Genomic DNA, 21,760 nt, shown 5'->3' with positions numbered 1-21,760 from the left:
TCTGTTGTTTAGTGTTGCATTTGAGAGGCTGCTCTTGTAGACTAATTGTCAAGGTGCAATATCTTGGAATAGCCAAAATGCTTATGTAGTATTCAAAAAGTAGGGCCCCATCCACAGTGGATACAAAGAAAAGAGTTGAATGTCATTTTATTTTCCTAAATAGTGGATTTTTCTTCCCCGATAAATAATGAACTTTGCACATGCAATGAAACTAATCCTTCTTCTGGTGTCATAATGCTTCTTCATTAGGAATTCTCAGGGATGACACAAAAGTGCCCCTTTTCATATAAAAAAACAACGAAGCGTATCCTTCCGCCACGCAACACACGCAGCTCTTAAAACCTCATGGGTGATTGCCGACACGCGCATGGATATCTTAATTAGACGTTGCGCAGCCAGGTGTGGGATTAACGAACCGGCCCGGGAGCGGTCGTACACACACACGGTGAACTTTGAGAAGACGGGACAGCAAGATGTCGACGACGCGGACGAGAAACGCAGGAAAGACCCCGAATAAAGAACAGCTGAGCCGGGATATGCGACAGAGCAGACTGGATCTCTTCATTCTACAGTTTGAGAAAGAAGGTTTGGCAGTGACTGCTGGTCAAATAGCAGGTTTCACATCAAAACAACACCGTGGTCCTAAACATGGCGACCTTTCTCCCCTCTCACAGCACAGGAGCGTATGAACGAGTTGTATGCCAAAAAGGAGAACCTGTTGGCAACGGTGGACAAGGCCTTCAAAGTGGAACTGATGAAGATACCCCATTCTCTTCAAAAGACGCGCATAGGGGATTTAATAAGCGGTGAGCCATCACTCATAGAAGTCAAGTCAATTGCATTTATGTAGCAGAATTGAGTGACGATGACAGTCATTCCTGTCGTGTTTATTTCACCACCTTCTCTGTTCTATTAGAGGAAATCTCAGCAAGTGAGGTGTCAATTGCCATGAAGGTGAGTCTGTTAAATCGCGCGTGCCGCCATCTCGAGGTGTTTTAATTTTAGATTTATAACTGTCCTGATTATCACCTGTTGCAGAATGAGTCCCTGGAGATGCAGCAGCCCCTCAGGAGGGCGCTCAGCAAAAGAGGTAAAACGACTTCCTTCAAAACCCAAGTAGTAGTAACAATTTATTTTGACTGTGAAAAGCAAAGTTTAAAATCCTGTTTTTGAAATTCAACTTTTGTTATAACAGCAATCTTCTTTCTTTTACAGTAAAATCAACAGATTCTTCACCGGGTCAGTCCACCCCACCTTGGAGGTCTTCATCCAAGGCCTCTAAGGTAAGCAATGTAGCGGCTAATGTTCGCACACATCAGCGAGATAAACTGGCTTTAACTTGGTGCTTTGAGTGACACAACTTCTAAACAAATGCATCGCTTCTGGAATTGTATCCAATTGTGGTTTGCTTACTTTATTGTTCTCTATATTCTAGGGAGGAAAGGGGACAAAAAGGGCTAGAACACTAGTCAATAGTAGCAGCACTGGAAATATCGGGTAAATACTGGAGGTTAAGACGTTGTTGTGTTTACGTGTGGTAAAGGAGTACGGAATATAAGATTGCATTTATTTTCTACAGGGACTCTTCAGTCTCTGCCAAAAGAACTGGAAGCGTCTTGACCAAGACTAATGGCAAACCTAAACTCAGGTCTGTTATTGCCCTCAGTGGAGCAAAACCTGTTAAGAGTTGCACTTGTACAAATGTATTTAACTAAATAAGATGTGTGAATCTTGTGTGCGCGTCCCAGGTCTGTCGTCTCTGCTGGTGAGCTGTATTGTTCCATGGCGGGCTCTGCTGCACACATCACTGTAACCACAGCACAGGGACAGGTACTAGTTTTATTTTTTTATTTTTTAATCTTTGTCACTTGGTACCAGCTTTTGAGGAAGCAATGCTTTTTCATTATTTCATTCAAACCAATGGAACTTCCCCGAGCTTTGTGAGACGATGCTCCTCAAAGCATTTGGATGAAGCACTGAAACCCTTCCAGCCCACAAGAGACTTATTTCCAAGTGTTAAAATAGACCTGGATTATTAGATTTTACCCAAATATGTATGCATGTGTTCTCCATGTTCTTCTCTTCCTTCCCAGAGTGTGTGCTTCTCTGACGAGACAAAGGCTGATATCAACTTGGACGTGCTGGATGACGTGGCATGGTGCCAGATTAAGAAGCTTTCGGTAATACGCATTCCTTTCTTATAATGTGACGCGAGTATTTTGTTAAACATTTGATATGTACCTTTTTTGATTTTTGGATTTCAGAGTCTGATGGACTATCTGTCAAGGCAAGGTCGCTGCCAGCGATGACTAAGGATCCACTGTGAACAGGCTTTCCTCTTATTTAATTCTATTTTATACATTTTACTTTAATTCAATTAATTTATAGAAGTTTCTTTTATTTTTTTAATCTATAATAAAGCTTAACATTCTACCATTGTGAGTGTAATTTGCGTCTGGTATGGCCAATTAAAAAATCATGATGCTTATCACAAGTGTAAAAAATGTATTTAATTTAATTCCAGTAGAGTTTATGTAGAAGACAAAGCGTTACAGGTTTTGCTAGCATATAAAAACGAGATTTCAGCAAGAATTAAAGAGTCTAAAATAGCGTGGTGTTTGACATGGAACAATGGTAAAGTCAAACCTTTGCCTACAAAGAGGAATATATTACTCTGAACATAAAGCTGTAATGGATCGCTGGGATATCTGCTGGGAATGAAGTGTGTCCATTTCCACTTCCATGGGCTCCTCTTGGTGTGACTGGGTGGAGGGAGAGCTGGAGGGCAAAGCCGGCGCGTGAGTCGTCTCCGGGGCCAGCCGGGGGTAGAAAGGACCTACCAGCCAGTTGAGCGGCGTGTTGTTGACCAGATAATCCATGACGTTGTCGAGGGAATCTTTGATTTTGCCCAGCTGGACTTTGCTGCTGGTCAGCACGCTGTCTGGCAGATCTCCCAGTGAGCCGGCCTTGCTGAAACTGATGTAGACCTGCGTGGCGGAGCGGCTGAGGGAGAGCGCCTCCTGCTGGATGTGGTTGGGGAGGCCCTGTAGGCTGGAGACGAGGACCAGACAGGTGGTCTGGAGCTGCTGGGTGAGGGAATGGGCCAGGCTCAAGGTGCGATACTCGATAACCTGAGAGGAGGGGATGAAACCATATAAATAACCTGACACACTTATTAGTGTGTGCTTTTCATCTTAAGTATGTTACCTCATTGCATATTTCTTACCTCTGTCTTGTGACTGTTCTGCTGGTTTGGCCCGTTGGACCTCCACGCCGCCAGAGAGGTCAGCTGGTCATTTATCATCTGGTTAGCCCCGTTGATGTTCTTTCTGCCATATTCAATCTAGAAAAACAAACATTTAAATCTTTATTTTCTGTCCTTTTAAAAATATTTCCTTTCAGAATGTTGATGAATATTCAGCTTCCTTATGTCTACTAAGGAGACCCACCAGGTCAACGGTCGAGTTGAGCTCAGAGATGAATTCCATGCTCTGCTGCTTGCCGTCCCTGACTCTGGCCACCGCCCTGGTGTACGCCCGCTTTCGGAGCTTGGTGGAGAGGGAACCCAGGCGGACGTAGTAGCTTGGCTCTTTGTCGTCGAAGCCTTTCACAGTTTTCGCCTCCAGCTCTGTCGCAAGGGAGGGAAACGACTCATTAAAAATGCAACATAGGATTACTTTGAGTTCTGTTATTGTTATGAAAATCCTGACGTAAGATTTGAAGGGTACAGGTAAAAGTATAACTGCTTCGTGTTTTTAAATTGATGAAATACGAGACTTGTCTGCTACGAATTGCTGCTGAGTTTTGCATGTTAAAGTATCTGTAGCCATGACAAATGGAGTTATTCACCAGTCAATCCTTTTAAAACGGATCCATTTAAACTAAAATAGTTTTACAGGATTGTTTTCTATAAACTTCTGCACACCACACTTCACTCTAAACAAAAGCTCCTTTAAGGATGGAGGAAAAACAAGCCGCTGATGCAAATTCTGAATCTCAGAAGCGCATTATTAAGCACGCAAGTCCTGTTTCCTGGGAGCTGGACTAAATCTACCCTGAACAATGTACTCCAGCTGCCTGTTAGTAACTGACCTTTGATGCCGCTTGTTAAAGAAAAACAAGCCTAATCTCACTAGCCTTACTTATATTTTGCTTATTTAGACATTTGAAGCCAAAACGGCAAGCTATTTTCTTTAAAATCTTTTAAACGGAAGATAAATCATTGGCTGTGGTTCACCAGTAACAATAGAGTCATGGTATTTGTGGGTTAAACCAGATGACGGTCTCACCCAACTCGTCCTCCGTCAGAGGCAGGTACTGCTCCACCAGACTCTCCGAGGTGCTGAGTGCCGTGTCAACGCCGCTGCTCACGAGCCGGCCCACTCTGCTTTCCAGCACTGTGCTGACGCTCCCGCTGACCACGGCCCGGGTCCTGTCCACGACGCAGGTCAGAGTGTCTGAGACAGTGTCCCTGGCACCGGACACTGTGCCCGTCACAACGCCCTTAGCGCTGGTTACCACATCCTTGGCACTGGAGATGATCTGGGCAGGGAGGAAATCATGAGCAAATACTTACTGAGCAAATACAATTTTGCTTGATTATAACTGCTGTGACCTTTGACACCATGTAACTGCACATGCTATTGATCATTAATCCAGAACATACCTGCTCAGATGGCTGGTGAAGTATCGGCAAGGTTTTCTCAATCCTGTCCAAACCTTTGCAGGCCAGGTCATTGGCAATGGCAACTGAAGGCAAACAAAAAAAATTTAAAATTAAGATAAGATGTAATAAGGCAAGCTGTAACAAAGATGTCAATAAATAAATGGAATCTGAAAATACTATGGAGAAAAGTGAATAAATGTTCCTTTAAGTGAAAGATTTGGGGATCATAAAGTTTTGTTGGCTCAAATCAGGATGATTGGAAATAAAACTGGAAAAACAGGTGAAAGATCAAGATGAGGAGGAACCAGCGGTCTGACCTCAACTTCCTGATTCAAGCTCTGTGTGACTCAACTGGTCAGCACATAATCACCCTCACAGTTTCACATTCTGTCTTAACATCCAGTACGCTTGTCTACAGATGACTTAGCAGGTGATCTAACATCCACACTACAAGGGCTCTTACTCTGAGGCTCCAGCTTGCCGATGATGGGTGAAGCGGTGGTGAGGGCCACGGAGGTGATGGTCCGGACTCCTTGCTCAGCTGCCTCACACACAGTCCTGATGTACGGGTGGGTGTCCTTGGTGTTGGAGTACACGCTGGACACCAAGCCGTAGGTGGAGCTCACCAGAGGAAGGCTGGTCACCCTCTCCACCACGTTCTGTGAGGGAATAACAGAATAGGAGGCTCATTCACAAGTTGACTGTGCTGCTCTGGCTTTCTGCTTCTATGAGAGGAGTAATAGAGAAAACTTTTCCAAACTTAAAAAATGGAATAAATGGAATTACAGTGTGTCATTACTTTCTAGAGTCGTTTCTTGACTTTTAAAAGGCCAAAAGCAGCTTTTTCTTTTATCACATTCCAACAAATATTATCAAAATAGGCTAAATATCCTTTATTAGATTGGATTCGTTGTAGCAAACTCACCTGATTTGCGATAACTGTAGCTGCTGCCATTTCTGCTGAAAACAAAAACCTACGATAGATAAAACACAACATTAACGTCTCCACTCAAAAGAACAAGGTCTATTACTTCCGTATTACAGCAGTTATTACAGTATAATGACAGGTCCCGTGGATTTGTTACAGAAACATTAACTACAGCTGTGACGCCGTTTACAAAGTAGCTTTAAAGAGACAAGTAGAGACTCACCGGTAGTTACAAGCGTTTCCAAACTGTCAATGAGCTGAACCGATACTAACTGCAACACGACGGTGGCTGTATTTATATTCTGCAATTATCGCGAGATGTAGCGCAGCACTTTGACGTAAGCGACAGAAACGTTTCTAGGGCAAAGGTAGAACGGGTAAAAGTTCAGTCGGGGGAATTCCTCTCTGACCGGCAGTCACGCGCACAAGCTATGACACACAACAGAAGTCTGATTTCTTAATATTACACAAGCCAGCTACATGGTTTTTTTTTTGGTCAAATGAGGATTATTATCATTATTATGTTTCATGTCTGCTCAAGTAGGCTACAGGCCAGTACTTGGAAAAACATAAAGTCCTACAGTAACCACAGCTCTGAGATTATATTGATGAAAGCACATAACCTCCATAAACTACAAGAGGACCGGCTTTCTTCTCATTCTCTGTGCACTAGTGTACACGAGTAGGCCACCGTGCACATAATTGACCATATTTATTCAGTTTTCCTGCCATTTTTAAACACTTAACTTTTGCGAACAACGGTAAATTGGCCCTTCTGCAAAAAGAAAGGGCCCTGAGACAATGCTGAAGGTCCTTTTTACTTCAGATGATATCGTGCTTTAGTGGTTTGTGTTCTCAAACAAATCTGCGATTAATCAACTTTTTCACAGACGACTATAACGTGTGAAGCACAGTGAAGCCGAGGGCTTTGTGATTGTCCCTGTGACTCACAAGCCCTGGAGACATCTGCTGTTTATTAAACTCAGCTTTGAGGACTTTGTGTGGCACAGGCCTCATCATTTGGGACCCATGTGGGCTTACTCTCATTTCATGGCTCAAAGCCATATGCTTTACATACCTTAGACCAGCGGTTCCCAAACTTTTTAGGCCACGCACCCCCTTCTACATCCCGACCGGGTTTTCACGCACCCCCAATCCCCCACACCTTAAAAAAAAGAAGAAGCAACAGAGCCTATTTATAGCCGCATAGAAATCGGACCAATGAGAGAACAGTTTGCTCGCGCGTGGCGTTTGTTTGCAATATTTAGTCCGCTGTTAAATGTTGCAGTGTGAACACAAACCGAACAAAGGGGCAACTGCAACATTGTATCGTATTAATCCCTGAATCAGAACAAAGCAAACGAACTGAAGGTGTGAAAACACCCTGAAACACTGCAACAAAGTTTCAATAAATTTCAGTTACACAAGGCGTCACTTTGAAAGAGCAATAAGGATGGCGAGGACACACGCACAGGCTCAGAGGCAGATTGCATCACATTTAATTTACAATTAACCATACATAGAATGAGACTGCAGTTGTTTTGGGCTGTTTTGTAACTCCTCCAATTTCGATATAAAAAATGTAAGGGGCTTTTGACTTGCACTGGCATGCTTGTTGTTCAGGTGGCGACGTAAATAAGAGGGCTTCAGACAGCTGTTAGCCAGAACCTCATTGCACACCACGCACTTTGGCTTTGGGCAATCTGCATTGCCAATCCAAGTGAAGCCCAGATCATTTTCATCATATTTCCTCTTTTTTTTCCCAGTCTGATGCTCACTCTCGTTTCCTCTTTTTTCACCTTGACTCGCGGAGTCAAGGTGAAAAAAGTTTAGACACCCCTGCGGTAAAATAACAATAATGTCAGGAAGTAAAGTGACATTTTTTTATCAACCTGACAATATTGCGTTCTTGTGGAAAGAAAAGAAAAGGCAACACTGTAACTTCTTTACATTCTAATACAATGTAGCTTCTTTACATTCTAATATAATGTAAAGAAGCTACAGTGTATAGAATGATTCTATTGAAGTTATTCATTTTTAAAATGTTTTAGACGAGTCACTAATCACTTAAAAATAGTGATTATAGCTGATTTAACTTACAGACATGAGATTGATCTTCTCATGTCACTCTCTTTATACAATGATATAAATTCATCCCCGTTTTATTGATATTTTACGAAAAATTACTCCTCACTTTTCGTGTGTTTTTCCTGCAAAAGTCCAGCAACATGAGTCTGTTTTCGCTTGCATACTGTCTTTTCAAAATAAACTTCCATCTTCACAGGAAACAACTAAGGTTCAGCCATGTGCTCCCGATTTGTCTGTGCAATCCCTTCCTCCTTTTCGGTCTCCTCCGTCTCATCTTTCCCTGACTCCGGGTCGATTTCTTCTCCCGGTCTCTCCCTAACGCACCTCTCCGTTTCTCTCGCCTCCGATTCCTCTCTCTCTCTCTCTGTCCCTCTCCTCTTTTATGACTGATAGCTTCAAATGTCCCACCTGACAGTTTCCCCGATTTCAGCCAGTTTAGCATATTTGCATGAATGTTGCTGAATGAATGAAGTTAGCTGTTAGCTGACGTTAGCTGAACAAGCTAGGCTAGCTAGTGTATGTAAAAGTGCATTTATTTATTAAATTGTACGTTTTTAATTTGAAATTGAAATCTTACAAAGGGAATTTTTATAATTCATGTTTTTATTTTGCGAAAATTATATTTAATATTAATTATTACACCATTAGACCACCATTATATTTTTCCTCTCGCGCACCCCCTAGAGGCAGCTGGGGTGCGCGAGCACCACACTTTGGGAATCCCTGCCTTAGACAGTCATCATGGTTTAAAAAAAAACACTGGAAGAGATAATAGACGATGGTGGACGATCCTAGATCGGATAGATTTTGTTAGAATTGGATCAAGTATTTTCAAAGTTAAAAAGAAGTGAGACTTGTATGATATTTTTCTGCTTTGAGAAATTCACATCATAGAGTAAAGTTTGCCACCAAGAGAAAATACCTAAAAACAGCCAGTGTATTTGAGGTCATGCTATTTATGAGAAACATATATGCTATTTGTTAAATGAATGCAGGAAATGTGACCAACCTAACACCTCGCTTAATACATTTCTGATGACTTCACTTAACGGCTTGAATAAACACCATACATCAGCGTGAACCGATGAACAGGTCTGTGTTTGCCAGTAGCTCATCGGAGCCAGATGTGTGACCCTGTTTTGACTTCGAGAGCACTTCCCTATTTTTTTTCTATGCACCAGTGCTTCATTTCTGCAAAGAATTTCTATGTTATTAAAAATGTAAATTAAGTGTTAAGGCAGTATCGTTTATTCAACACATTTGGACGCCAGATGAGGAAACACGGTCTTAGATCAGATTCTCCAGTTGGCTGACACATTAGATTCTGTGTAGATGAACCCGTCTGGGCCCATTTATCAGCCCTTGTATGACTCAAATGGACCCCATATGAAAATGTTGGCTGCAGTAAACCACAGACTCTAATTTTTAATAAGATTCTGTCTGAAGGAATGTCTGCAGAAGAAGAGTTTAAGTTAGTTGGTATTATAGTATAACATACAGAACATAGGCCTCTCACAGACACACACACAGAGATACCACGTTGTAATGGACATTGATCTGCTCATATTTTATTGTCCACGTCATATGCTTTCACTTTAATCAGGCTTTATGTGGTGTGATGGAAAGCAAAGTACAACCAGTTGATCAAGAATAATGACTCATTGGGATTACACGATGAACTCTATCATACTCCTGGGTTTTCAGGGGTATAATAATAATAAGCCTTCAGTTTTTCTGTAATATTAAACCTTCTTAAATAAATGATGATGGGCTTATAAGGATTACTGTAGGGTCAACATATTTTAAATAGTGGAAATTATTGTGTTTTAATGTCCAGTTTTAAGGGTTAGAAATCAACAGTTTTAGTGAAGACATGTTAAATGTGTCCCTCAAAGAATAAATATACTTTTAACATTTCAAAGTGACAAACTTTTTGAACAGCACAGCTAAATGAGACCAATACAGTTTAGTCGAGTATGTCCGTGCACATGGCTGAGCGCTACTCTGACTCAACTCTGACTCACCTTGCGTAAACACAGTTCAAAGTGACATAGTCAGAGTCATTTCAGTTCAGTGTCCTAACTTGATGTTGCAAATCACCTGAGAGTCTTGCAATAGATTATTTCACAATGAAAGCACTACATATTGGAATTAATTCTTTATTCATTGTTTTGAACGCAGTTACAGACCATTTTTGTGTGAGCAGAGTGCCAATTAACTGAAAAAAATGAATACTCCTTTTAAATTTGAACAGAAACTGAAATGTATTCAAATCTAAGACCACCTGTTTAACTGAGCTGTAGTCCCTCGATCTCCGTGGATAAGAAGATATCAACCATTAGCAGAAGTCATTGTATTTGAGTTCAAGCATACTTCCTAGTATTTGCAGATTTAGGCCGCTAGAGAGCAGCAAAGTAGAAAAAGTTCACAGCCTATCTTCCCTGGATTTCCCCTTCCATGCCACCCCTTGTTCTAGTTCATTTATTTGCCTGCTATTTAATATTGACAGGCATGCAAATATCAAGAAATTAAAGAAATAGTAGATACAATTATTCATTATTTTATTTTGGTAAAAATGATTGGGCACAATTAGGAATGCATTGGTTTAATTGCAGTAATAAAAATGACATGCATCCAAGGGAACATTGACAAGTGGGGCATACGAGATCTCAAATGAAAATTAGGTGAGAAAGCAAATCCATCTTTTCGGGACAAATTTAAAAGACATGTGCACAGTTCCAAACAGAACACAGGCGGTAGTGATGTGAGCCAAGTCTGGACTGTTTCTCTCATTCTACATACAGTCAAGATAAAAAGAAAGATCAGTCATGGAGGCGCTCTCCCTCCCCAGGGGGTCCGTTGGTGTGCAGGTGGCAGCAAGGGGTTACCGGGTCTGGCAGGACTGGAGAGGAGATCCTCACACGGCATCCCTCTATTGTGCCCTCTGAGACAGGTAGGGCTGTGGGCAGCATGCCAAGGCCCCCTGGCTGGGTAACGGATACCTGTGGGCTACTGGGAAGGTGTCACACCTCCGCATCAAACACAGTCAGAGGCGTTGCGTGAAGAAAGAGCACAGACAGAGAGAGAGAAAGATGTGGCTTCAGAGCAGAGGAGAAAGAAAGTGACATGTCTTTGGAGCAGCGGTATGCTTTGGTTAACTCTACCCTCAAACAGACAGTGTAGCCTGAGCGACGACAGTCTGCTGGACTGTCCATCATACCTGTAACAAGTCGCTGTGGATACAATAGATGCAATGGGATTATGAATACAGATACACTACAGATAGCTGAGAGCTCTCTAAATGACCGTATTATGGTTCTCAAGATGTCACATGCAGATTAAAGAAATTAAAACTACTTTTTTTTTCCATTGTAGAGATTCAGGAGTCTGGCAAAACGTTGCGTGTCAGGACAAACTGCAGAAACCTTCTTAAATTTTCCAAATAAACCAAAAAAATACTCCTAAACTCTTAAACACAGTCTTACTGAAAGTAAACACAGGAACTAGCAGCCTGGATTAGCTATTACTAATTAGCTAACTGCCCAGGGATCTAATTTCTGGACAACTTTCCCGCTAACCAAGCTAGCTCCTTTAGCTGCTAAATGCTTCGCTATGTTCACCAGCTAGCAGCTAACTTTGTATCTCTGTCATTTAGAGCTGGGGAAGTGGCATACAATTGTTTCAATGTTTGTTTGTTTTTGTGGCCAAACATTATGCTATGAGAGGAAACCAAAGTAGTTAAATTGTGGGCCGAAAAAAAACAGAAAAACAATTAGCCAAAAGTTGCTCTAAAGCTCCATAAGGAACTGCAGTTTGGTGATAATTCTCTGTGGGATCATCACTACCAGTGACCACTCTCACCTAAAAGTAGTAATGCGATTTATCGTTAATAAAAAAATATCGATTATAGCAGCTTTAAGCAAAGCCAGACAGTCAAACATGTTTAGTGTCTTTGGTTGTTTAATTTTATGCTAAAACAAAGTTAATCAGCTGGACCAATCAAAGATGATAAAATAGTCAAATTCTTAAAAATCTTTTTTGTTTTTTTGCAAAATAGGACATCTTAATTCATAGTCACTGATGTTTTTGGTGACAGTCATGATTGCAGCTGTTTGTTGAAAGGCACCCATTATCTTTTATCTCTGTTGAGTTGAGTTAGATGATGCATTTTCTGTTCTGTTTAGAATCAAACCATTTTTATTACATTTGCACAATAAATATTGGCAGATTTCTTATTGTGAGAGTGAATTTACACCAGAATTTTAAACATCTGGGACCAACATAGCCCCAAAATGTTGTGTAGCCCGACTGCTAAATTTGGCGCTATTAGCTTCAGCCCAACCCCGGAGCTGGAGAGGTCGTGCATGCAGAAATTAATTACATCTTAACAAGATGATGCTTGCCCTCTTGAAATAACCATTACTTCAGCCTTCAATAAACAACGGATCTACGCAGACAATGTGTTCTTTAGCAGGCCAGTAACTGCAGACTTATGGCTACAATATAGACACATATACAAGACCAGGGCCTTGTTAAGCAGGGCTCTGTGCACCTGTCGGATGTAATCCTCAGATAATGACCCCGGCTCATTAGCTAAGACATCCAAGTTAACCGTCTACATTTCCCACTGCGAGGATCAGGACATTAAAAGGGTCAACAACTATAAGGTTAAAAGTGTGAGAAAGGGGTCAATATGTTCTTTAAAATGAGATTCGCTGTGGGACCACACCCTGACCCATTTCCACCTTAAGGATTTTCAGTAATGATTTTCTCAGGACGGACAAAAAAAAAGGTCTCGCGGGTCAATGAGCGCATGCTTTGAATGGGTCAGATGGGAGGGGAGGCAACGACCACAGAAGGCTATCTGTCGTGTGGGTCGTACACCGTCCCGCATGACCCCGCCATGTTTCTACAATATCCCGCCACAGGCAGTTTTCACAGAGCCGTGTTGGGATTAGCGGGCCCGGCTGTTTGTGCTGGCAAAGCGGCAGCAATTCACAGCTATATTTTCTGGTTGCTGTTGCTGACAACCAGACCGAGTCCTGGTAATTATGATATAATTGAGAGTAATCCAAAAGCAAATGTCCGAGCTCTGCTGTCGGAGCCAGTGTTTACAGAAAACAGCTGCTTAAATAGGCACTTAGAAGGATTTAGAATAACATTTTTTATGTCCCAGCATGAGTGCGTCTCTGTCTGTGTGCAAGTGTGCATATATGCGTGGGTTAGCTATTTGGGCACCTACACAGACAATCTCTTTGTTTTGGAAGTGTTCGCTTAAGTCTTCTGGGGCAGACAGGAGCCAAGAACAACGTGGGAAATGGGCCCTTGCTTCATTTCTGCTTTCTCTCCGGGCTTCTCCTTTGCAATCTCTGTCAGACGGACATTCAGCTATAGAGCCTCCAAAACAATACCTGAGGCGTGCAGAAGTGTGGAGGAACCAAGGGAGCGCGGCTCGGAGATGAGAGGAGTCGTAATGGGAACCGAGTGGCAGCTGACAGCGGGGGCCAAGCTGTCTGTCATTTCACTCTCCTTCTCTGCTTTTTTTTTCTTTTTCACACACATGCGTTGTCAACAGACGACATGCACCCAACCAGGCCTCTGCCCAGGTGGTCTGTATGGGTAGCCAGTGGTCTGCAGCCCAGTACAAAGATGCTGAAATTTGAGGCAACCACACTGGCAGGAGCAGGATTCACTGTGAGGTCCAGGCTTGCGTTACATGACCCTCGATGCTCGTTATCTCCACACAGCAATTCATTTTTTTTTCATATTCCTGGAAATAAAGGAGATGAGTCATGAATTGTGATGTACTTACACAATTTCAAGCACACATATTTTTCAAAATCCCCCAAAAGTCTTACGGAACACCTGTCTAATTACAATGCTAACCAAAAAGTATTGCCAAACCTTTGTTGTTCATACAACAAAGGGAAAGGTTCAAGATTATCTGATGATGCTGCCCTGCAAAGACAAAACACAGTCATATTTGGTCAAAATGTTGTTAAACCTCATTGTTTTAACATCACTGCTTTTGTAATACTGCTCTGCCTTTATAGGGTAAGCTGTGATTTAAAAAAGAAAAAGAAAAAAAAGACGAAGACTTAAGGGGGAGGAAAATGTGAAAAACATGCTTGGGCACTTATTTCCCCGATCCTCGCAGATTAAAGTAATCCCAGGGGATGTTTAGTCCTCTTCACCCTAAATGATGCCGTTCAACTCTTCTGCCAGCTATCAGCCTGCAGCAGATTCACTGATACAACAGACACCCAAATCCACAAACATACGTGTCTGCTGCTCTGATGACAGGAAATCGTGGATTTGTGTAGTGCGATGCCTTAATCTTCTTCGGTGGAACTCATCGGCAGTTATTCATCGCTAAATAGTTCAGGCAGATTCATGAATATTCATCCAGCAGCATTTTGGGGTTTTAGCTCCAAGCTAGGATTTGTACGTAATTAGATACTTCCCTAAAGAAAGAAAGAAGGAAAAGATTATACCCTTGGGCTCTCAGACAGGCTGACTGATCGTTGGCAACAACGTGAAGATCTTGTTGTGCCCACTGTCTACATGTCTGACTGGTGGTTTGTGGCATGATGCCCTCAGACAGCACGCTCTGGATATGACATGCCTGATGTAACGCGATGCCTGTAGCTGAAACCGATCTGCGCTGACAGACACACAGGTTACTGTACCCTTAGCAAGCCTGGCATGCCCGGGACACTGTGGCCCAGCAATGGCGGGAGCTTTTGTTTCCTTCGGAGTCTCAAGCATGAGCAGACACACGAAAAAACACACACACACACACACACATACTGATAGCGTGCCAAATTCCACAGAGCCGTAAATGCAATCAGGGGCAGATGGGAAAGGTAACCGAGTGGCGGTAAACTGCATGCCGGGGTACTGGAAGCCATAACGAGGTGCCTCGACAACATGAGGTGTTTGTGTGACGTTTCAGGAATCATGACTGTTAGCTTTTCTTTCCGAAAGTAGACGAGAAGATCGATAATACTCTCAAATCTTAGCTTAGCTTAGCATAAAGACGGGAAGCAGGGGAAAATAGCTAGCTTGGCTCTGTCAAAGGTAACAAACTCACTCATTAGCACCTCTAAAGCTCACAAGTTAGCATGATATATCCTGTTTGCCCGATTCGTACAAAAACCGAAGTGTAGAAACGCCAAGTTAATTTTTTTTCTTAAGGGTTATATTCAGGACTATTTCTTCTCAGTGACTTCCAAGAGTCGTGTCGAGAGGTTGCCATGAAGAGGTGTTGGTTTTGGTTGCCTGGTCGAAGTGTTGATTGGTGAACTTGTAGTTTTATTACCCTTAGACAGAACCAGGCCTACTGTTTCCTCCTTTTTCCAGTATTTACGGTAAATTAGTCTATCCATCACCTGGCTGTCGCTTCATATCAGAAACAGATGATTGGTATCGATATTCTCATCTAACTCTTGGCTGGAGAGTGAATAATTGTACTTCCAAAAAGTATTTCTTGAATCATGAAGTTTCCGTTGCTTGCAGGAGAAAAAAACAAATCTGTTAGCTGCCTCTTTAATGCAAAAACAAGCTAGCTGGTGTCCCGTGAAGGGCAATTTCTCTCGCTGGTACTCGGCAAATTCCTGCCCTCTCTTTGAACACATGTGACAAGCAGCGCTTTGACTCTCAGGCCAAATATCACTGATCAAACAGCTATGTTTGGTGTCAGCCGAAGGGGGACAACTAGGTTACTCATATGGGGGGCACTGACCTGCTGCAAGTATGTTTAGCTAGGAAACCAACACATGTACTGTACATACTGTGGCCCTATTTTGCACTTGTAAAGTCATACCTACATGCGTGTGTGTTCATGCATATAAATTGCAGAGTAAAAAACATACGCAGCTGCCTCTAATAAGGCCTAGAAGCATGAAACAGTGTCAATGAGCATCTAGCATCCAGCCCATCATTGCATTCAAACAAAAGATGTCAGCTAAAAGACTGTCATTAGCTGCTGCCTCAAACCCCTTATTTGTCTTCCCACACAGAAAAGTCCCTGTGAGATCTGTCGAGTGAACAACTGACAGACGCTATTTAGGCTCGTAGAGTCCCTAAAAATACATTTGTGCTCAGGGCAGTGATTATGCAACTCCGCTGATGGTAGCTTTGAGCGAGTGATCCCCGCTGAACATGTCCATCAATAAGAGCAACAGCATTTGAAACATGAGGACGTGGCTTAGCTATGCGCCGCCAGTCGCAGTGAATGTGAACTATTCATGTCTCGAAGCATTATCCACCGCTCGCTCCTGCTTTGTGGGGTGTCTGTTGTGCTCTCGGGGTGCCGTGTGGGAGGTCAAAGTTCAACCAGGGGGCTCCCGGAGTCCCTGCTCTTTCAAAGACAGTGGCCTTTGCATGATGAGTGGCATGAGCAGGTTGTCTTTGAATTTCAAGGAGCTATTAAAGACAATAATTTAACCCCAAGGTGGAAAGGAAACAGTTTAAGCCCCCCTCTTCAGGCTTCAGGTAAAGATTTATTTTCCTTCCCCGGGGAAAGTAAACATTTACATTCCTGGGCTCAGCGTGTTAATAGAGATTAAGCTGAATTCAGGCCTGCGTGTCAGACAGCAATTCAGGTGGCTCATTCCATACATACCTGTACTATTTGTGTGGCTCTCAATGGGCATCTCCCTCAGACCTTTGAGCTTGGCTGAGGGCAGATGACAATCTCTAGGAACATTGTTATTACGGTGGTCCTGGACAGCTTCAAAAGCGACACGCAAGTCCTAATGCACGACCACTTTGGGCTGCTGCTTCAAAGAACTTAATGTCTCTTACTTTAATGAAGGTATGGGATCAAAAGGAAGAGGAGTTGCCGACCCCAGCCATCAATTATACTGGAATACAGAATTCCTTTCTTACTGAAGTGGAAAATGTCGTACTCCTTATTGAATCCCTGAGATATTTATTTTAAATGTGATAGAATCACAGCGAAGTAGGTCTGTTAGTACAAGTCATTTACTGTACTCAGAAAAATGAAACACGTCAGGTCAGGCCTGCATTCAAAATGCATCTCGCCGGTGTGGGAGGCATTCATGTCCAAAGATACAATGCAGACCTTCATTAAGTTGCAAGAAAAATACGATCCTCACAAAAACAGAGGGAGCTGTTATTTCCCCCCGGAGCCGGAGCGGAATGACATGGGTCTCATCAAGGTAAATCAGAAACAACAGCCGATTTCATTCATACGCCATGCAAAGGCCAAGAGTATGAATGTTTCATTCCAATTGATCTCAGTTCATAAGCAGTTCAGAGCTTGATTCAGCTAAAACTCCCCTTGACCTTAAATGGCACATGGTTGGCAGCGCTGGGCGCATAACTTGAAAGACTAATGCATTTCATACTTGTGACTAAATCTAAAGCTGTGAAAAGTAGGCGAAATCCTCAACTGGTGCACAGCCGACAACACATGGTCCACGTTCCAACTGAAGCCCAAGTACCTGGAGTCCCCATGATGTAGGGGGCAGGGCCTGAGGAAGAGAATTAGGACTTTTTGATGTTGTTTTACCATCAGGATAATAAGTATGCGAATAATTAATAAAGCAACGTTTAAAGCCAATGTTTAGCTCATTTTTTTTGATTCATTTAAATTGTGATATAAGAGAGAAACCACATGCAGCTTGAAATGAAAGAATTGAATCTACATTGACACATTATTGGACATTTAGAGGGGTCATAACAAAGGAAACAATATGTATTGCCAACTGTTTATAACAAGCAGCTGACATGAAGAGAACTGTTCAACTTATTGTTGTGTTAGAGGTCTGTACTGTAAATCTACAGGTGGATGGCTAGCTTAGCATAAAGACTGGAAGCAAGTGAAAACATCTAGCCTGGCTCTGTCTGAAGGTTACATGGTACTTAGTTAGCGTTAGATGTTCGGGTAAGTCGTTTCCCCCTGTTTCCAGTCTTTGTGCTAAGCTAAGCTAACCAGCTGCTGGCTTCAACTGCATATTTACTGTACAGATGTGAGAGTACCAGTATCAATCTTCTCATCTAACGCTCGCCAAGGAAACAAATATGTGCATTTTAAATGTCATATTTGTTTTTTTGACAACTCAAGGCCAAACTTCCCGGAGCTGTGGCTTCATGGGAAAGTCTCAGGTCTCAGGGCAAAGCATGTAAAAAAATTCCAACTGTCCTGAAGTCCTCATGGTGCAAAAGAGTCTTTGTGCACAATAAAATGATCATGGGTTCAAAAGGTTGTCCCTGACCTCACCCTGTTTATCTCACCCCCCCAAAAAAAACAAGATTGGACATGCAAACACCTGAACTCACATGGGCATTAAAAATAGGACACAATTTAAATGAAAAACTTGACTTTTCAGCGGGTGGACTTGTTGAACAACCACCAAGCATCACCAGCATGCCTGCGCACCGAGTAGCCTGTCGGCGTGTAACGGGACCGGGAGTGTGTTTCTTTAAGAAATGTAAGGTGGGTGAGCCCCTTTTTCCTGACGCGCGCCTGGTATGCAAACATAAATTTAGCAGCAACGTGTTTGCTGTGGGGGGAACAAAATATCTGGAAGCCACCGAGAAGTGTCATGCCGTCTCCGGCAGTTCTTGGCTGACTTCTACCTTCATCCTCTCTCTCTCTCTGAACTGGAGCCGGAGCCGCAGCGCGTAGACGAGAGCGGACCTCTTTCTCCCCCTGAGGGACTGGGCAGACTGGGACAGACTGGTGGGACAGTCGGACGGAGAGCGGGCAACCACTACTGCGTCTCTCCAGTTTGAAATAACATCTCGCTCGCGGCGTCAGAGATGACCGGGGGCTGCTTGTGGACGACTGGACTGCTTCTTCTCGCTGTCTGTGCGAAGGTGAGCTTCACATTCACACAACGTTTAATTCAGTCATTGGACATGTGAAAGGAAGGCGCCTCGCTTCAGTTTTAGATGCGTTTGGGAAGTTGATGCACCACAAAACCGCTGTTATTTTGGCTGTTTATCTTTATTTTTTTATTTGTAGTATTATTTTTACAACTTCTTTTAAGTTTCTCTAAATGACACCTTACTATTGTAAAGCAATGGGGACCCAGGTGCTTTGGGTATGTGTATCTTTATTATATCCAAACGGCAAAGGCTTATAATCTTTTACAGGATTGATTTAATATTACAGATATATACAGGACCCATTATGATTTTCTTTTTCTTTTGGGATGAATTGAAGTGTTCTGTGGTCCTGCTCTTCCTCCAGTGATGCTGAAGCAGGTCCAATGCTGCTGCACAGTGGATGAGATGATGTGTGATGGGACAGTGTGGTATTGTCTACAAATCTGAAAATGGTACAATATCTTAAACAAGCAGTAATCAACAGGAAACTATGAAAATGAGAGTGTGAATACATTCAAAATACTGTGATAAAATGTGGGTGAATTTTCTGCGTATTTAAAGTCTTTATTTATCATAATTAATATACAACAACCGTCCTTCCTTTTACCTTTTAATGTCAGACCTGAAATTTATCAGTCCAGCGTTGAACAAACTTATAAAATCAGCACACTCAGTTAATTCCTACCGAAATAAGTTATCTCCTAAAGGGCCTATAGTTCGTGCAGACAATAAAAGCTGACACATGCTTAGTGACGAGCTTGTGAGTGGAACACAAAGCAGTTGTTTGGCCTGCAGACAGATTCTGGGTCTGTAACAGAGGGGCGGGGGATGCCACTGTCAGCATGTGTAAATGACCACGACAGGTGCAAATGGCACCTCAAGGTGATTTGGGCTTTAGACACCCTGGCTGCCATGTGGCCCCCCCCCCCGCTGAGCACGTCCACGCTGCAATCAGTGAATGTCGGTGACAAGAGAAGCGCTTGAGGCTTTGCAACTCTTTTCCAGGCCACTGTCCAGTGCTGGCTTGATTATGTGCACTTTAATTAGGCCTCTTGGGAAGAAAATCACAAAATTGGCACATTAATGGACTTACAATGCGCATGAGCATCAGTGTGAAGCTGCTGATGGAGGACCTTTTGATTGTGTTTTCCCTACAAAAACACAAATGACTGATTGTAGACGAGTCCTTAATTCTCCTATATTAACAGATTTTGTTTCTGTTACGAAACTGCATTATATATAATTGAATCATCTCCATGAGCTGAACAGTGATACGCCCTCACTGACTACTGTGTCACAACAAGTGCCGTCAGTTTGATCGGTTCGTGTCTCTGTCACATATCAAGACTGAACAATTACTCGTTTTTTTTTTTTTTGCTCAAGTGGGTCATGACAAGCATTCCCATCTGTGCAAGCGTTGACTGCGCGGCATGAGTCAGCACTGGTCGTTTATCTGTTCTCACACACACCAGAGTGACCCAGTGCTTCGCTCCAGAGACCGGCCCGTCAACAGTTGCTGCCTACCGCCCTCTCTGCTATGCGGTGGCCATGTCCTTTCATCCTCGCCCCTCAGGTCAGGGTCTCTGCATTGCTATTGAACTAAAGAATGGGACTCTATATTTGTGTCCGTGGCTGTTTGGAAGTCGTGTGACTTGTGTGTGTGTGTGTGGGCCAAATGGCCTGTGGCTCCAACCCTAAATGGAATAGGCCTTCCTTTGTGGGTGACATAATGACATACCTCGAGTGATTCTTGGAGGGTCTTGTTGCTCTCACTCCATTCCCTTGATTTGTGCAGCAAAGTGGAACCTTCCAGAAACAGGTTTTTTTTTTTTTTCTTCCTTTCTTTGCTGGATGGGGATTTGAAGGTGCTTGTGGTGCGCTGGAGGCTGCACCCTTAAAAGACACTCATGCATCTCTCTAAGCACCAATGTTAGTCGCTGTAAATCAGGATTCTGGCACCTGCCAGGGCGACGGAGCAAAGCAAATCCTTTTTGTGTGCTTTCATTTTGTTTGATTTGGCACTTTTCTCTCTGTGCCTCTCATTGCTTTTGCCTTTTTTTTGCAATTTTCTTTTGTGTTAAAACAAAATTTTTTGTGAAATTTGATCTTACAGAATGCATCAATCATGCTTTTTTTCCTTCCAGTTACCATTTCCAATACCCAAATCAGCTAATAAGTGCCGTAATGTCTTTTCCTAAAATGTAAAATCTTTGATGTGTGCAACATTTTTTTGTTGTATTCCTAATGTTAAAAGTTTGTTGGCAATAAGATAACCGTTTGGCAAACTTGTAATAAAACGTATTCTGTTCATGCAAAGTGTCAAAACACTCTCCCGACAAAAAGTTTTTGGGAAACGCTCACTAGCTTAGCGAACGTAAACAAGTCTCACAGTAAAGGCCTATCACTGCGTCACAACAGGAAGTAATCACAGGAGGGAAATATCAGCGGTAGCTTTGTGCTTACCAGAGGAATTAGAAACTATTTAATGTAGTGTCCTCTGGCCAATCAGGGACATTGAAGGACAGAGATAACACTGAACTGACAAACAAACTGGGCGTGTGTGCGCCGTTTCATTCTTTTCCAACACAAATTCAGGTGAATATATCGGTTTAAGCCTCTAAAAACCATTGCTGCAAACCATACAGGCTGTGACAATGATATCTCTATCGAAGTGGATGAAATTGCTCTCCTTTTTCTAGAAGTTATGGCAATAACGACATGATTTATTGCTTTCGACACATGATGGATTTAAGTCAGCTGCCAGGCTTCATCGCATTGTACGGATGCCACACTCAGCTGGAATTCAAAAAAGGAAACTGGCCACGAAAGCAACAGATTTTGATGTTTATTCAAGGAAATGGTTCCTCTCAGAGTCCTAATGCAGCGGGCGCAGTGTATTTGAAGTCTTCAGGATGGGGAAGCTTTGGGGGTCTAATGGCAGTATTAAGTGGGGTCACGGCGTGCAAACGTGTCCCGAGTGATCGTCCGTCAACAACAACATCTCTTGTTCTCCGAAAAACCGGCTCCTTGGCCTGATTGCGTGATCGCAAAGACCGCAAACTATCCAATTAGATTTCATGAAGGCCTTTGTTGTGGACGCAAGTGGAATGGGAAGTGAATTAATTTTCAGGGGGGATTGGGTCCCACTTGAGGAGAAAAGGAAAGGGCTTCAGAGAACATCTGGCCGGTGATGGATGGAGCAAGTTTTTGGAGCGCGC

General features: G+C 42.8%; 2 protein-coding genes across 2 annotated transcripts; one reads left to right on the top strand and one right to left on the bottom strand.

Annotated features, from left to right (window-relative positions):
- The first annotated feature begins 36 nt into the window (after nt 1-36).
- cdca9 (cell division cycle associated 9) lies at nt 37-2,559 on the top strand. Its single transcript, XM_076112453.1, has 9 exons — nt 37-585; nt 675-806; nt 917-954; nt 1,039-1,090; nt 1,216-1,283; nt 1,436-1,497; nt 1,580-1,648; nt 1,749-1,830; nt 2,094-2,559. The coding sequence occupies exons 1-9, from the start codon at nt 474-476 to the stop codon at nt 2,202-2,204; spliced, it is 726 nt and encodes a 241-aa protein (XP_075968568.1). The 5' UTR covers nt 37-473; the 3' UTR covers nt 2,205-2,559.
- On the bottom strand, nt 2,486-5,894 carry plin2 (perilipin 2). The gene is made up of 8 exons (XM_076112451.1): nt 5,818-5,894; nt 5,592-5,640; nt 5,130-5,325; nt 4,667-4,749; nt 4,290-4,542; nt 3,450-3,628; nt 3,227-3,343; nt 2,486-3,131 (listed from the first exon to the last, which is right to left on the bottom strand). Exons 2-8 carry the CDS (start codon nt 5,619-5,621, stop codon nt 2,670-2,672), a joined length of 1,320 nt encoding a protein of 439 aa, XP_075968566.1. The 5' UTR covers nt 5,622-5,640; nt 5,818-5,894; the 3' UTR covers nt 2,486-2,669.
- Nucleotides 5,895-21,760: the final 15,866 nt, after the last annotated feature.

Source organism: Anarhichas minor, unplaced genomic scaffold (assembly GCF_050575085.1).
Source record: "Anarhichas minor isolate MPS153535 unplaced genomic scaffold, ASM5057508v1 ptg000049l, whole genome shotgun sequence".
NCBI classification, from domain to species: domain Eukaryota; kingdom Metazoa; phylum Chordata; class Actinopteri; order Perciformes; family Anarhichadidae; genus Anarhichas; species Anarhichas minor.
This window is presented reverse-complemented; position numbering and strand designations above follow the sequence as displayed.